The sequence below is a fragment of the Nannospalax galili genome, unplaced genomic scaffold (assembly GCF_000622305.1).
Source record: "Nannospalax galili isolate Female #2095 unplaced genomic scaffold, S.galili_v1.0 scaffold344, whole genome shotgun sequence".
NCBI lineage: Eukaryota > Metazoa > Chordata > Mammalia > Rodentia > Spalacidae > Nannospalax > Nannospalax galili.
The window spans coordinates 543546-561169 of NW_008352153.1; the positions used below are offsets into that span (position 1 = coordinate 543546).

Consider the following 17624-nt stretch of genomic DNA (forward strand, 5'->3'; position numbering starts at 1 on the left):
ATGTGTTCCCTTTTAAGGGAGAAATTGTTTTCTCTGAAATGACTCAGCTAATACCCCTTTTCCATGGAGTTTAGAGATTCATTTAGTGCTTTGTAGCAACGTTTTATGTTTCCATATTTTTGTCATGTTTTTATAGCATTGTTAAGACAAGCACCCAGGAAAGATCAGGGTTATGTATGAATCATATCTTGTGGGACTGTGTGAAGTGAAAGAAGTCATGTATAGAGAGCCCTTAACTACGTGTTTGGAACATTTCATTGCTCAAGGATACTAGCTCTTAACTACCAGTGTACTTGTGTTTCTCTGTATATTTGAAATTCTTCAAGAACAGAAAGTATGCAATGTGTATTTTAATATTTTGGGCTCAACATCTCACTTATCATACTTTTTAATGTTTCATCTTTTGTCTCGCAGTGATGAAACTAGAGAATTTATTTGATGGTGATTCAGGTCGACTTTTGGCTATTCAATTCCATCTGGAATGTGCACACATATTTTTATATTATTATGAGTATAGAAAAGCAAAAGATCAATTCAACATTGCTAAAGATATCAGCAAATTGCAAATTGATTTGACAGGTAAGACATTACCTTTTATGTGTAATTGATTTTATAATAAAGCTAGTAGATACATTGGCAGTTTGTATTGTATTCTGATGGGGTATTTTTGTTTTTTTTTTAAATCCTTTTGAGGCAGGGTCTTCTTGTAGTCCCAGCTGACCTGGAGCTTACTAGGTAGACCAAGCTGGCCTTGAACTCACAGAGATCCACCTACTGCTGCCTCCCAAGTGCTGGGATTAAAGGCATTTGCCACCACGCCCAACTTTTTTTTTTTTTTTTTTTTAAATTTAAGGTTGATGTATTTAGAGCCAGCCTTATCACAGGATAAAAAGTGAACTTCTTACTTAGGCCGTATTTATAATCTGACATTTTCCAGGTTTTTTTCTATGTAGGCCCTTTGGGCCTTGACCTTGTAATATTCTTTCCTTAGTTTCTTGAGTGTTGGGATTAATGGACATGCACCACCATACCTGATTTAGTATTTACTTTTTTATAGTTTATTCTTTATTGAGCAATAATACATTTTAAAAAATTTACGTAAAAATTAATATTTTAAGACAAACTTGGGATTTCATATTTTTTTTCCTAGAGATTTCCATTTCTTATTCCAATCTACTTAAATACTGATTAGTAACAGCAACCAGGAAGTACACAAAAGGACATTGGACCTTTTGGTTCTGGTGTAGGCCTCCAAAGACCCCTCCGGATTCCTCAGTTTAGTTTCGTCTCTTTGCATGGTCCTTTTTTGTAAATATCCACCTGTTGTTTCCATCCTGCTTTGCTGCATTCCATTTTCTTTTTAGCCCCAGCTGCCCTGGAACTCACTATGTAGGACAGGCTGGCCTTAATCTCACAGTGATCCTCCTGTCTCTGTCTCCTGAGTGCTGAGATTGAAGGTGTGTATCACCATACCTGCCCCATATTGTGTTTCTTAGGAGTAGATGAATTGTCAGTGTTTTAGAGTACTGTCAGGGATATAGTAGGCATTCAATAAGATAGTTGTTGAAAGAATGAATGCATTACAATTTCTCCTAAAATATATGTTGTCTCTTCTGAGTGCCAGATAAGAAACATTGTTTATTATATATGGTTCTGCCCCTAATTGATTACAATATAGCTGGCATTCAGTATGAACGAACTAATGAAAGCCGGGTAACATCACATGAGTATGGGGCTTCACATCCCAGGATATGACTACCAGCCCATGAATTCTGAAAGGACCGAGCCTGTTACTATCCTGAGGCCTTGATTATCTCAGGCCTGTTCTTGACCTGACATTCTCAGTGTCTTACTGAGTTAGTCCTAATGCATGAAGTCTTTTAGATATGAGTTAAATAAGACTTTATGGGATCTTAGTCACCTTTTATTACATTGTTGTGTGGGGAAAGTTAGTTAGCATGTAGTTTATAGCTTTTGGAACAAGGCCATGAATAACTTGGAGTCTTGTCTGTATTTGAAAATATTGTTACATGTAATAAAACTTGGGAGGTTAGTTTCAGAGATTGTTTTCCCATATTTTGGTGCTAGGAGACTATTGGAGGACCATTTAAAACTTAATGGCACTGTGCTCTGATTCAGCTTTAGCTCTTGGTATATTTATTAGCAATTTCAGTTTTTCTTTTTTTTTTTCCAAAGTAGGGAAGAAGAACTGAAAAATACTATATGGTGCTCACAAATAACAAATGAGAACCAGATAATTTTTTTTTCTACTCAGCCATAGACTTTGTATAAAAAAGTAAGCTGTTAAGCCATTTTGGAGGCTATCTTTAGCATAATATGGTTAAAGGGTTGATATGTAACCTGGAGCCAGACTCATCGCAGGAGAGAAAAGCAGACCCCTTAGGCTGGTCTTTGCAATCCCACGTTTTCCAAAGAATGGATGTTGGAACTTTTGCTTCTCTTCAAAGTGCTCTGAAAATAGCTCTTCTGCAGCCTCTTATTTCAGAGACATGAAGAAAATATGTTGATATCCTATGAATCCAGATGGAGTACTTGATAGGGATTTAGAACCCGAGGACCCTGGCTTTAACTGCTGGCTTTAGTACAGAGGAGCCCTGTTCCTGAGATAGTGATGACTTTCCATATATATTATACATATACATACAGACTATATATGAAATGTATGTATATGTGAATTCTATCCATAGTATGTAATAAGTTGTTTTTTGAGGAGGGGATAAATATAAGTAAAAATGGGTGTTGAGAATCTAGTGGCAGAAATCCTGGGTTTGAGCCCTGGCATTGTAGTTTATTGACTTCATAACAATCAGTGCCATTTTAACATCACTGGGCCCCAGGTTTCTCTTATGTGAAATAGAGAAAACATTTTAGCACTCTGAAAACATTATATTTCATGATCATACTATAGATATGACTGACAAATCCATAGATGAGATTTTATTTTAATTTTTTAGGTGCTTTGGGAAAAAGGACACGATTCCAGGAAAATTATGTGGCACAACTGATTCTAGATGTAAGAAGAGAAGAGGCTGTACTTTCTCATTGTGAATTCAGCCTAGCACCTACCCCTCAGGAATATTTAACCAAGGTAAGTTGGATTGTAAATTTCTTAACTGAATTAAAATCCAAGCCTAACAGTATCAATAGATGAAGATCACAGAAACTCTAATGGATGAGAAGAGATTGCATTTTCTACTTTCTTGAGCCTTTTCAAGGTATGTAGGAAAACTCTTGTTGAATTCTCTCTTTTAAAGGGCAGTAATTAATATTTTTCTTAATTTCCTTTTTAAAGAAAGGCAAGGTTTATTTTGGATTAAAGTTTAAGGGGGATGTATTTCATTATGGTGGGGAAGGCATGGTATCAAAAGTAGGAAGGCAGCTGCCCACAGCTAGGAAGCAGAGCTTTCCTACAGTTTAACAACTGTGGATTAATAGTGCAGTTGTTGAATACTGCCCTCTTGAAGGGTCATAAAAGGTAGATTGAATAGAGGCTTATCTTTCTAGCTGCTACCATATTTCCATATTTGTATTTTTGGTTTGTATTTGCTTTTTTTTTTTTTTTTTTTTTTTTTTTTTTCTAGCTGAGACAGCATCTCCCTGTCACCCCAGCTGGAATTTCCTATGTAGACCAGGCTAGCTTCAATCTCCAGAGCCCTGCTTGCCTCTGCCTCCTGAGTGCTTGGATCGAAGACTGGGATCAAAGGCATATGCCACCATGCCTGCTTTGTGTTTTGCTCTTTGGGACAAGATCTCTTCCTGTAGCTAAGGTTGGCCTTAGCACGTGATCTTCCTGCTTTAGCCTGCTAAGTGCTGGGATTACAGACCCGAGTCACCACACCCAGCTCTATTAGTCTCTTTAGTCTCTCTGGAGATTTTTCAACATTCAGAGACTTGAAATTTCTCTGGTGTCTTCCAAATACATAAACCAATTTTCAGAGTCCCTTTTCTTCTTTTGTGTGATCTGCCTTTTACTCTGTCATCGTGTTGGTTGTTGCTGCAGTGTGCTTTTTGACATGCCTCATGAATTCTTGTCCTGTGGCTTCAACTCATGACTCCTGGTTGGCTGACCTGCTCATAGGCCTGTCCAGCTGTGTCCATGGAAGCCATAAACATTTATATATATATATTTTCCAGCGATCTGACACCTACAAAGTTTGATTGTCCATTTATTGATTTTATGCCATGCTGCTTACGTGGAGATCAGAGAACTTTGTAGAGTTTCCCTTCTGACTTTATAAGGGAACATTTTGGGGATTGAATTCAGATTGAGGGCTTGTGCAACAAGCACCTTTACCCACTGAGCCATCTTGCTGGTCCACAAGTGAAGCTCTTTTGATCATTTGTTTATTTCTGGAAAATCAGTAATCCTCTGTTGGTAACTCTGAGATGGCTAAGGTATTTTATAACAGACGGGATGGAGTCCTGAGCTGAGAGTAAGAGACTGGGTTCCTGGGTGAGAACCTGGGAAGTTTACCATATTCTTAGATTCCTCAGCCCCCCCCCCATTACACTTTATAAAAGCATTCTGCTAGCTGTGTAAAGGAATGCTAGAAATGTGTGTTAGTAAACCCAGGGTGTGTGTAAATGAGCAGGTTGATACACACCTGTATGGGTATTAAAAGGTGAATTTTTGTATGTGCTGTCACTGTCCTGTCCAGTATGGAGCTGCCAGCACATGTGGCAGTTGAGCACTTGAAGGTGTTGGTCCTTTAGATGTGCTATAAGTATAGAATCCATACCACAGTTCAAACTATATGAGCCAAGAATGCAGAGCATCTAATTTTTTCGATTAAATTAGGGTCTTACACATGCTTGGCAAGCATTCTACCACTGCGCTGCATGCTCAGTTCTATCCCTACCCTGTTTCTTTTCAGGCCCAGGAGAGCTCTGTTGTCCAGATAATACTTGAGCTTACTTGAGATCTTCCTGCCTAAGCCTTCTGAGGAGCTGGGATTATAGCCCGAGTTACCAGCCACTGACTGATAACTTTTCTCTTGACACATGTTACAAAGATGATACTTTTGATATATTAGGTTACCTCATTTCTTTTTAACATTTTATATATGATGATTCAATATTATAAATTACATATGAACTGTATTTAAAAAGCTCTAGGTCTGTGGTGTGCTATCCACCTGCCAGCCCTGCCTTCTTGTTTCTTTTTCTCCCATCTCATATTGGGTGCTGTTTTATTCTGTTGTGCATTTAAGGCATAGCACATTTTCTTTTTAAAAGAATTTTTATATTAATGTACTAAGTGATGGGTTTTATTTTGGCTTTTTTTTGGTGGGGGTGTCTTTTTGAGACAGGGTCTCCCTGTATCCCCAGCTGTCCTGGAACTCACTCTGTAGACCGGGCTGGCCTTGAGTTCACAGAGATCCGCCTGCCTCTGCCTCCCAAGTGCTGAGATTAAAGACGTGCGCCACCACGCCCGGCTTCATTTTGGCTTTTAAAAAACGATTTATTTTCAATTTTATGTGCATGAATGTTTTGCCTGTATCTATGTATTTGTACCATGTACATGCCTGCTGCCCATGGAGGCCAGAAAAAGGCACTGGATTCCCTAGGACTGGAGTTACAGATGATTGTGGGCCACCATCTAGGTGCTGGGAACTGACCTGGGTTCTGCAAGAGTAGCTAGTGCTCTTAACCACAGAGCCATCTCTCCAGGCCCGATTGTGGCATAGTCTTACATTTAGAATCATATATATATATATGTATGCTATTATACTTTTTCTTATTTAACCCCCCACTTCTCTCCCTAATCCTTTTTTTTTTTCGGTCTTTTTGAGACAGGGTCTCCCTGTAGCCCTAGCTGGCCTGGATTCGCTATGGAGACCAGGCTGGCCTCGAAGTCACAGAGGTCTGCCTGCCTCTGCCTCCCGAGTGCTGGGATTAAAGGCATGCGCCACCACGCCCGGCTCCTAATCCTTATATTAAGCAAAATAAGCCAAACTTAGACAAATACTGCATGCTCTCTCTCATATGGGGAACGTAGACTTAAGTGGACATGGGGGAGGGGGTACACAAAAGTAGAAAGGTGACTATGAAAAAGGACAAAGAGATCTTATAGTCCTCCCTCTGCTTTTATGTCACATGAATTCTATCCCCAAAGATCTCTTTGTCCTTTTTCATAGTATTGTGAGGATGAGTAAGGAAGTGTGTGTAGATTAGATTACCAGCAGAGGCGCTTTGGTGCTGGTGTCAGTCAGTGATCAGGGTTATTTTCCCTCTTAATTTTCAGTGCATTCTTTGCTTTTGTTTTTGTTTTTTTGAGACAGGGTCACACTGTGTAGCCTAGGCTGGCCTGGAACTTGCTAGGGCTGGCCTTGATCTCACAGAGATCTGTCAGCCTCTGCCTCTGAGTGCTGGGATTAAAGGTGGTTGTCACCAGGTCAGACACACTTCCATTTCTATAAGGTAAATTGTCTCCAATATGTATTTCACAAGAAACAGCCTGTTCATCATATGTAGACATTATATAATCTCAAAAACAAAAGAAAACAAAACCCCCAAAAACCAGAAGCAAAAAGCAAAGCAAAACAAAACAAAATGTCCTCTAACTTCCCTCCCCCTTTACCAGTCTGTTGAATTAGTCACATTTAATTTTTGGTTTAAATATTTTGTGTTTCACCAGAATCTTGGGCTCAATGATGATACTGTTCTGAATGAGATAAAGTTAGCAGACAGTGAGCAATTTCAGATGCCTGATCTGTGTGCTGAAGAGCTTGCTGTTATCCTTGGAGTCTGGTATGTTAATGACTGACTTGACTGTGTAGAATACCTTATATATTGATTCTCTTGTGTGTGGGAAAATCTTTATTGAAATCTCACTGTATAATGGGGAATTTTGTCTTGCTTTTAAAGATAGAGAAGGAATTCTTAGACAGCCAATATCCTTGATATTAGGATTCTCTCTTGTGGGTTGGTATGCTCACACCTTTCTTTCCTTTATAAGCAAAATTTATTTGGTTCCCTTCAGTTGGGAATAGATTTAAAAAAAGGATTTATTATTTATATATGTGTGCCCCACAGAAGTATCCCCTGGAACTGGAGTTACAGGTTGTTGTGAACTGCCTGATGTGGGTGCTGGGAACCCACATGTCTCCAGCCTGGGAATTGATTAACAAATATATTTATTTATTTTAATTTTATGTGTATGAGTGTTTGCCTGCATGTATGTATGTGCACCATGTAGTAGCTTGGTGCCCATGGAGGCCAATAGAGGGCATTGGATCCCTTGGAACTGGAGTTACAGATGTGTGAGCTGCCATGTAGGTGCCGGGAATTGAATTCAGGTCCTCTCATGAGCAGTGAGTGCTCTTAACTACTGAGCCATTTCCAGCCCATGTAAATAGATTAGTTTTTACATTTCTTAAAATTTATTTTTATCTTATGGTGTGAATGTTTTGCCTGCATGTACATAAGTACATCCATGTTGTGCCTATGGAAGCCAGAAAACGGTGTTGGATCCCTTAGAACTAGAGTTATGAATAGTAGTTAGCTGCCATATGGGAACTTAGAACTGAATCCAGGTCCTCTGCAAGAGCAGCCAGTGCTCTTAACCAGTGAGTCATCTCTCCAGCCCAGGGAGTAGATTTTTAATTAAATATAAAAGATAGGTAAGAATGACTCTGTGTGTGTGAATATGTTTGTGTGTATATGAGTATGTGTGTGAATGCTTGTGTGTGCATTCATGCCAGCCATCTTCAACACTGAGGTTACAGGCAGGTGTAGTCATGCCTGGCTTTTTTATGTGGGTACTTGGGATTTTAGCTTAGGTCCTCATGCTGTGCAGTAGGCATTCTTACCCACTGAGCCTCCTCCAAAGCCCTGCACGTACTTTTTTTCAAAAGTATTCCTAGACTTTGATGATGATGTGTCAACTGCCAAGGTGGTAAATTTTCAGTTTCTACTTGACTTGTTTGGAATCACCTAGGACACACACTGCTGGGTGTGTCTGAGAAGGTGTTTCCAGAAAGGTTCACTGAAGAGGGAAGACTCACCCTGAACATGTGGCACCATCTCATGGGCTGAGTCCTGGGCTGGGCAAAAAGGAAAAAAGGAGAAAGCCCGTTATGTTCTAGCATTCCCTTTCTCTGCTTCCTGATCTGCTGAGATGTAGCAAGTCCCAGGAAGTTCCAGCCAGGCTCCTGCAACCATGAGCCCTGCTGTGCCTCCCCAAGCATCTAGGACAGTGAGCCCAGATCAGTCCTTCTTCCATATGTTATTTTAGTGAAGTATTTGATCATTGCTATGAGAAAAGTAATGAATACATCCCTTAAGTACTTTAGTGTGTTTCTAATAAGTAGCAGTATTTTTGTACCTAGCCATAATATTGCTGTCAAAATTTAAAAATTTAAGTGTATAATTCATTACATTTAATTTTCAAACTCCATTCTACTTTTATCTATTGTCTCCTTTTAGAGCAGATGACCCCATCCAGAGCACATGTTGAATTCAGCTGATATATCTCTTTGGCTGTCAGTCTGGACTAATTCTTCATTTTTGCTTGCCTTTCATGATTTTGACACTTGGAATTTATAAGGCAGGTATTTTGTAGACTTCCTTTTGACTTGAATTTATCAGATTAAAAATGATTAAATTCAACTTTGCATTGTTAGTAAGAACATCAAAGGGAATGAAGCTTTAAAGTTCTCATTGCATTCTGGGAGGTAGAGTAGAATTTCCTTTAGACTTGCTGTTGGTGATGGTAACTGGTCATATGATTAAAGTGGTGTTTGCTAGACTTTTCCTATGAAAGGTATTCTTTTTACCTTGGTAATTAATATTTTGTAAGAGATAATTTTATTTTCATATTTATTTGATCGTGTGTGTGTGTGTGTGTGTGTGTGTGTCTGTGTGTGTGCGCGTGCACCACGTTGTGCATGTGGAGGTCAGAGGAGAACTTGTGAGTCTCCCTGTGAGTCCTGGGGATCAAACTCTGGCAATCAGACTTAGTGGCAAGCACCTTTGCCTGCTAAGCTCTCTCACCAGCCCCAGAAGATATAAATGTTCATTTTGTCATCAAGAAATTTCATAATAAATACTTGGTAAAATATCTAGCAAAATTATATTACTGATATCAGTTAAATTTATAATGAGTAAATTAGGAGCCGGGTGTGGTGGCGCACGCCTTTAATCCCAGCACTCGGGAGGCAGAGGCAGGCAGATCTCTGTGAGGTCAAAGTCTACATAGTGAGTTCCAGGCCAGCTGGAACTTTTTTTTGGTCTTTTTGAGACAGGGTCTCTCAGTAGCCCCAGCTGGCCTGGAACTCATTATGTAGACCACAGAGATCTGCCTGCCTCTGCTTCCTGAGTGCTAGGGTTAAAGGTGTGTGCCACCACGCCCGGCTGATTTGTTCTTTTTTTCACAAAGTATTTTATGTGTATCAGTGTGCCTGCATGTAAGTGCACCTGTGTCATGCAGTGACCATGGAGGTCAGAAGAGGATGTCATATCACCTGGAACTTGAGTTACACATGGTTGTTAGCTGCCATGTGGGTGCTGGAAACAAAAGCTGGATCCTTTTGCAAGAGCAGCCAATGCTCTTAATCACTGAGCATCTCTCCAGTTCTGATTTGTTCTTTTAACTAGGTAGAACTCATCATTTAATGTTCATCTTATAGCAGTTTCCTCCTATATCCTAACAGTAGGTTTTCATTCATATAAAGACTACATTCATTTCTATAGTTTCCTTTTATTTGCCTAAAAGGGATTATGCAGTAGAGTTTCTGTTTCTAAATCTAATACAATTATTATGTCACATGATTTGATTCCAGTGACAGAATTTATATTTATCCCAGAAAATTATTTGTTCAGTTCATAATGACATTTAACATAGCAACATGAACAGCCTGAGTTTATGAGCTAGTCTACATGCTGGCCATCAGGTCCTGTGGTAGCATCGTCTCAAATGTTCTAACAATCTTAGGGATTGCTTTCTCCACTTTTCAGATGGGAAAACGGTTTACATGCTGAGTTGCTCAGAATTACAAAGCAGCAAGAAGATTGGAATCCTAGTTTTACTGACTAATTCTGTCTTCTTTATGCTATTTTAAAAGATGTTATTTGGCAGATTTGTAATTGCCAACTCATCAATAAATTAAACAAAACCAAATAAATGTATTTTCAGGCATTCTATCAGTTGAACTTTTAACTACATTGAGTTGAACTTTATAGTTGAGTGAAGACTAAAAGCCAACAAAGTGTTTGTCTGAAAATGCTATTTTTTTCCTCAAATAAGCTGTGGACAGCATCACACCATGTAGCCCATGTGTTAGTGCTGGATGTGTTTCTTGGGCAATTTAAATCTTCAATGTTTGGTAGAAACTACTTGGTTATTTTCTGAATTTTAGAACATCCGATGCAGTTTACAAGCCTTTGTATCAGAACATAGTGAACTGATAATTCCCGTGAATGGAGTTGTTGTGAGTTTTAAATAGAGATTTTGTTATTGTGCTAGTGTTTGTCTGATGCCCATGGCCACCATTCCCCTATGAACAGGTGACTCAGGCTGGACCAGTGTCAACTTTTCATTATTGGGACAAAATATTTGATAAGACAACTTAAAGGAGGGAAGATGGATTTATACTCATGATTTCAGATGTTTTGACCCATGATCCATTGCTTAGATACCTGCAGCCTGAAATGCCTTGGCAAAGGGCGCTCGTGGCAGAAAACGAGACTGAGAACCAGAGCCAGAGAGCGAGAGTGAGAGCGAGAGTGAGAGCAAGAGCATGAAAATGAGAGAGAGACAGAGACAGACAGAGACACAGAGTGAGTGCTCAAAAGAAACAAAACACACACACAAAAAACCCTACTTACCTGCCAAAGTGCATGAGGGTGCTAAGGCTCAGAAATTCTCTTCAAGCCCCTGGTGACCTGCTTCCTTCAACAATGCCCACCTCCTTCATTTTCCACCACCTCTTGGCAAGGCCATCCCTAGGTACTGAGTGTTAAACGTGTGAACCTTGTGGGGATATTTTGGATCTAAATTGTAAGAGCTGGTTGGAAGCAGACTTGGAGGAGGTTGATTCTTACAAGCTTTGGATTGGCTTAGCAGCAGAACTGGCTCCTAGTCCCTCCCCTAGACCCTTGTCTTTCATTGGCCTCCTGCTTGAGTTGATCTTTACCTGGAACTTGTCCCATACCCTTCATTCCTCAGTATACCTGCCTGCTTTCTTGTGCTGTCATTCCTTAAAATACAGCAAACCTTTAAGAATTGACTTTACTGAGTGGGGCAAAGACCGTGTCCTTTAACAGTTCACATATATTGAAGCCTAACAACAGTATATTATGTTAAATAATGGTGACCTAATTCAGTGACTATGCTGTAATTATCTATTTTTCAACATTATATATTTTTTTTCTGTTTTTACTGCTGGGGTTTGAATGTAGTTCTTTATGCATGCTAAGAGCATGTGTGCATGTTGAACCACCCCTCCCGCTTCCATTATAATTATTTGTAATGAGCCTGTAACATTTCTCTTTATGTACTTTATACATCTTAGGAGTAGAATTTTTTTTTTTTTTCTTTTTGAGACAGGGTAGCCCTGTAGCCCCAGCTGGCCTCTAACTCACTCTGTAGACCAGGCTGGCCTCAAACTCATAGCAATCCACCTGCCTCTGCCTCCCGAGTGCTGGAATTAAAGGTGTGTGCCACCACGCCCTGCTAGAAGTAGAATTTTTATGTAAGGCATGAACGCTGGTCCATTTGGCTGAGGTTCATACCTTTGGTGTGTTTTTTTTAATCATTATTTTTAAAAAAATTTTTAATAACTGTGATTAGAAGAAGCGTTTCACTACAGTTTTAACATATTCAGTAACACACTCCAGAGCAAGAGTACATCTCTTTCATAAGTGGGTGCAAGTTATGTTCTAGTTTACTCATCAAAGCAGACATCATAAATGGAAAGGACTTATGGGCTTAACCTGGATCACCTTGTCATTTTGCCACCTGATACCTAATTGATTTGTGCTGGCAAACTACAAATGTCCAAGAACATGTGTTTGTGTGTATATGTGTGTATGTATGTTGCATATTTTAAGTTATTTAATAGTCCTTCCCTCATTTATTTTGTTCTTGCCAACAATAAACATAGGTTCAGTTAAAAGTTATTACACAGGCTGGGCATGGTGGCATATGTCCTTAATCCCAGCACTTGGGAGGCAGAGGCAGATGGATATCTGTGGGATTGAAGCCAGCCTGGTCTTCATAGAGAGTTCCAGGCCAGTTGGAACAAATAAATCAAAAAAAAATTTTAATAGGTCTGGAGAAATAGCTCAGCATTTAAGAGCATTGGTTGAAATTGCAGAGGACCCAAATTCAGTTCCCAGTACCCATATAGTGGCTAACAACTCTCTCTAACTCCAGTTCCAGGGTATCTGACACCCTCTTCTGACTTCTGTAGGCATTGCACAACACAGGTATACTTACATACATGCAGGCAAAACACTCATACACATAAATTAAAATAAAAATAATAAGTGCCTGGAGAGGTGGCGCTGCAGTTAAAAGCATGCATTGCTCTTACAGAGGACCCCGGTTTGATTCCCAGCACCCTAATGGCGGCTAACAACCATCCATAACTCCAGTTCCAGGGGATCTGACACCTTCTTCTTACCTCTGTGGGCATTGCATGACATGGGTGCACTTACACACATGCAGGCAATATACTCATACACATAAAATAAAAATAAAATATTAAAAAAATACAATATTTTTAAAAAGTTATTACACAGGGCTGGAGAGTTTGGTTTTGAGCACCCACACTGAGTACTTTGCAACTGCCTATGACTCCTGCTCCAGGGCATCTTAACACCTTCTTCTAGACTCTGTGGGCACCTGTAGGCACATGTACAAACCCACACACTGACATGTTCACATAGTGAAAAATAAGAGCAGCAGTTGGGTGTGGTGGCACATACCTATAGTCCCAGCACTTGGGAGGCAGAGGCAGGAGGATCTCTGTGAATTCAAGGCCAGCCTGGTCTACATAGTGAGTGCCAGGCTAGCTGGGGCTACAGGAAGACCCTATCTCAAAAAGACCCCCCAAAAAAAGAAGGAAAAAAAAGAAAAAGAGAAATAAGAACAGTGTCTTTTAGGGGCTAAAGAGATGGCTAAGTGGTTAAGAGCATTGACTTTTCTTGCAAAGGACTGGGGTTGGTTCCCAGTACCCTAATGGTGGCTAACACCATCCATAGCTCCAGTACCAGGTGATCTAATACCCTCTTCTGGCCTCTGTGGGCATTGCGTGACATGGATGCATTTACATACATGTAGGCAAAATATTCATACACATAAAATAAAACATTTTTTAAAAGTTAAAATATTTTTGAAAAGTTATTGCACAAACATTTAATGCTCATTATAAAATCTTCAAATACTGAAAATTATAAGGAAGTAATACTATTTTATGGGATTATATTTTCATTCTTTATTTTTATTTTTTGAGATAGAGCCTCACTCTGTAGCCCAGGCTAGACTGGAACTTGTAGCATTCTGCCTCAGCCTCCTAATTGCCAAGATTTCAGGTGTGAGCTACCACATCCAGTGGTTTTCATTCCTAATATGTATAATATTGACATGTAGGATAATTCATGTAATTTAAAAATTTTAGTTGCTTGTATAACAATAAGTTGGAGAGCAGTGAACCCAGCACCCAACCTAAGGACTTTAAGATTACAGATATCATGAGCTCAACCTGGGTGCTTTCTCCTCACCTCTTTCTTGATCTCCTCAAGAGACAGTGCTATGCTGAGTTTTGGGTTTGTTATTGTCTGGCCTTTAAAAATATATTTAGGGGCTGGAGAGATGGCTCAAGAGATAAGAACACTGGTTGTTCTTGCAGAAAACCCGGGTTCAAATCCCAGTACCCACATGGTAGCTAACAACTGTCTGTAGCTCCAGTCCCAGAGGATCCAACAGCCTCTTCAGATTTCCAGGGGCATTGCATGACATGGGTGCACTTACCTACATGCAGGCAATACATGCATAGACATAAAAAAATAAATAAAATAAAAAAATTAAAAATATATTTAATCTTGTGCCTTGTGTACCTGTAAGGCAGGAGCCTCATTTGCTTATTTTTCAGTTTTCTGTAGTTCTCTGTGATTTGCTTTTTTCCTCTCATTGTTCTCTTTCTGTGATTTTATCTGTGGCTGCTGTTCAGTTTGCAACGCAGCATTCCATTGTGTGATTATAGCACAATTGTCGTTTTCCTTTGGGCCTTTTGGTTATTTTTCAGCCGTTTCCTTTTACATTGAGTATTTGTGTGTACCGTTCCTGGCTCACTCTTTCACTTTCTCTGGGCTGTATCATGTAGGGTGGAGTCCCCAAGCTGAAGTCAGATTGTTGGCCAAAATGTTTGCACTAATTAGGCTTGCATCAACAGAACCTTAGAGTTCCTGTTGTTCTACCTCTTTGGTGACTATTTTAACTTGCCTGTTGGTTATAGTAATTTTTTTGTGGCATAAATTTAGTAAATGAAAGTTAGTACTATATTAATTTTTTCATTTTCTTTTGTGAGTGGTATAGATTGAATTTATTTATTTTTTTTAACATTTATTTTTTGAGAGGAGTTGGTACCGTGCATGGATGTGAAGGTCAGCAGAATTGGTTCTCTCTACCTGAGGGATTGAACTCAAATTGTGAGGCTTGGTAGCAAGCACTTTTACTCACTGAGCCTTGTCAGCCTCTGGAGTTATTCGTTTGTTTTCTCCCTAATAAGATAAATCATACTGACACCAACCATGTTTTATTTTCAGCATTTTATTACTTTTTCATTGTTATTTAAGACTGGGTCTCATGTCACCCTGGCTGGCCTGGAATTCCCTATGTAGACCAGGCTAACCTTGAACTCAGAGATCTGCCTGCCTCTGCTGGGATTAAAGGCTTATGCCACCACACTTGGCTTCAGCATTTTATTATTTTTTTTATACTTATCTTTGGCTAACTCATTTCTATACCTATATATAATGCCATAGTATTATAGTATGCCTGTTAAAATATATGTTATAAAATATAGCAGTTTATTTTGAGAATTATATTTCATTAGCTACAACCTGTACTTTAGAATTCATTTTATTTTTTAATTCAAAGCACAGATTTCCAAAAGAATAATCCAGTTCACAAGTTAACTGAAGAGGAACTGCTGGCATTTACATCGGTGAGCAATGTCTTTTCCCTTTCCATTTGTTCTTTCTCCTTGTAAATTATTTTGCCTCTGGTGTGTTCTTGCCTCATGCTGAAACACTGCCACTGAAGGAAATTAGGGGGACGCTTGTCATTTCACTTCTCAAGTGGCACATTTCTTGCTGCTTACTTAGGCATGACTATTTTTCTTTGTACTTGCTTAGATTCAGAGGCTATGAACAAACAGTTCCTTCTGTCTTCCTTTCTTTTAACTTTTCTTCCCTCCCTCCCTCCCTCCCTCCCAAGTTCACAGCTCTTTTGCCTAAGACTGAGGTCCCCTTTGATGCCTTCCGTGGGTGTGCTGACAAAGAGTTGTAATCAGGGTCAGGAGAGGGTGTCAGAACATGGGCCACTTATCTGTGTTGAATAGCATAGAACAAGAGGACAGAAGGGCAGGCAGAGAAGAGGCTGTGGGCTTAATCTTTGGATGCATTGGTGCCTTGAGTGCAGAGTGCATGTGGTGCCTCTCATTGCAGAGGATTAAGGAGGGACAACAAAGATTGGGAGGGAAGGAAAAGACCAGCTGTGAAAAGGAGAGGTGGGTAATAGATGTTCATGGACTTGAGATCAGCAGCTTTTCAGGAAGAAAGAAGTTTATCACAGAGGAAAGGGTTGAGCATTATATTTTTTGCTTGATGAATGAAAAAAGATATATATGTTCTTTTTTTGGAGATGGGGGAGGAAAGGGTTTATTTTATTTTATACTTCCAAGGCATAGTCCATCTTTTGAGGGAAGTCAGGTGAGAACTCAGTGCAGGAACCTAGGGCAGGAAACTGGAGGTAGGAACTGAAGCAGAGACCATGGAGGAATGCTGCTTACTGGCTTGCTCCCTTGGCCTGTGCTCAGCCTGCTTTCTTTACAACTCAGGACCACCTGCCCAGGGGTGGCACCACCCCCACAGATCTGGGCCCTCCCTTGTTACTCAACTATCAAGAAAATGCTTCAAAGATATGCTCACAGGTCAATCTGATAGAAGAAATTCCCCAATTGAGGTACCCTCTTCCTAGGTGTGTCAAGTTGACATTGAATTTATCTAGCACAATTGACCCTTTGACAGCTTGACGCACAAACAAATCACTATTAAACTGTAACCTTTTTATTTCTTGTCCCCCAGATCTTAGGCTAATACTAATATCACAATATAAAACATAGTACAACTTTGAGAATGTTCCACAGTCCTTAAAAATTCCAATACTTTAAAAGCTTAACATGCCTTTCTAAAGTCTTTTAACTGTGGGCTCATGTAAAATCAAAAACAAGTTATATACTTTCTTATTTCCAAAGGGAAGAACCAGATACACCTAAGTAAAACCAAATTCTAGCTGTGTAGCTTGATGTGGGACATCTGGGATATACTCACAATCTTCTGGGCTCCAAAGGGCTTGGGCCATTTCACTTCTCTGGCTCTGCCACCCATAGCACATACATTTTGTCTCATAGGTTCAGGCTGGCTCCATGTCACATCTGCCTCTGTCCTTGGTGGTCATCCCACAGTCCTAGCATCTTTTCTATATCCTGGGGCCTTCACTGCAACTGAGGCTGTACCTTCACCAATGGCCTCTTCGCCTCACAGGGTGCCAAGCCCCAGATCTGTCCATGACGCATCAATCCTGAGGTCTCTACTATAACCGAAGCTGCATCTTCACTAATGGCCTCACAGGACATCAAGCCTCAGTTCTCTTTATGCATGACCCCTTCATGCCTTCAAAACCAGTACCACCTTGGAGACTCTTATACATTACTAAGTCTGGCATCTGGCTTGAGATACAGCCTTAGCCTCTTGTGGACCACAGCTTCTGTGTGTGGACCAGGAGTGTGGGTGCTCCCTCTTAAGGCCGAACTGGAAGGTCTCCATCTAGGCATGGCTCATGACCTCCCCGCAGCTGTACAAAATGGCCACTTATGTTCTTTAATGAATCAAGTTCCTTAAGATACGTGATGCTTTCAAGAGCATTTTAATTCTCAAGAGGAATCAGAATTCTGTTTTTTTTTTTTTTTTTGGTCTTTTTGAGACAGGGTCTCCCTGTAGCCCCATCTGTCCTGGAACTCAGTATGTAGACCAGGCTGGCCTTGAACTCACAGAGATCCACCTGCCTCTGCCTCCTAAGTGCTGGGATTAAAGGCGTGCGCCACCACGCCCGGCTTTTTGTTATTTTTTAAATAAGACAAAAGAAAGAACCTAGCTTGTCTGTACTATAAGTTTTGCAAATTACTTTTTCCTACATACTGTTGAAGCTGATTTGATGTTCATTCTTTGAGTCCTCTGGTGCCTGTTTTTTTTAACCCACTTCAGTATTCTCCAGAATCTTGGATGTGTACCATTATACTGTGTGCTTTCACTAATTCTGTGGAAATGTCTTATTTATTACCTGGGCTATAAGGAATTTGGCAAGCAACATGGTAACA

The 17624-nt window shown here is 39.9% G+C and overlaps 1 protein-coding gene across 3 annotated transcripts in view; it reads left to right on the top strand.

Annotated features, from left to right (window-relative positions):
* Ttc27 (tetratricopeptide repeat domain 27) overlaps window positions 1–17624 on the top strand; it is a 170925-nt gene that overhangs the window by 24910 nt on the left and 128391 nt on the right. For all 3 annotated transcript variants that reach the window (XM_008849048.3, XM_029554058.1, XM_029554057.1), the window contains exons 6-9: window positions 415–579; window positions 2976–3109; window positions 6659–6771; window positions 15125–15191. In XM_008849048.3, the coding sequence (XP_008847270.1) occupies window positions 415–579; window positions 2976–3109; window positions 6659–6771; window positions 15125–15191 (479 nt within the window). The remainder of the gene's footprint in view (window positions 1–414; window positions 580–2975; window positions 3110–6658; window positions 6772–15124; window positions 15192–17624) is intronic.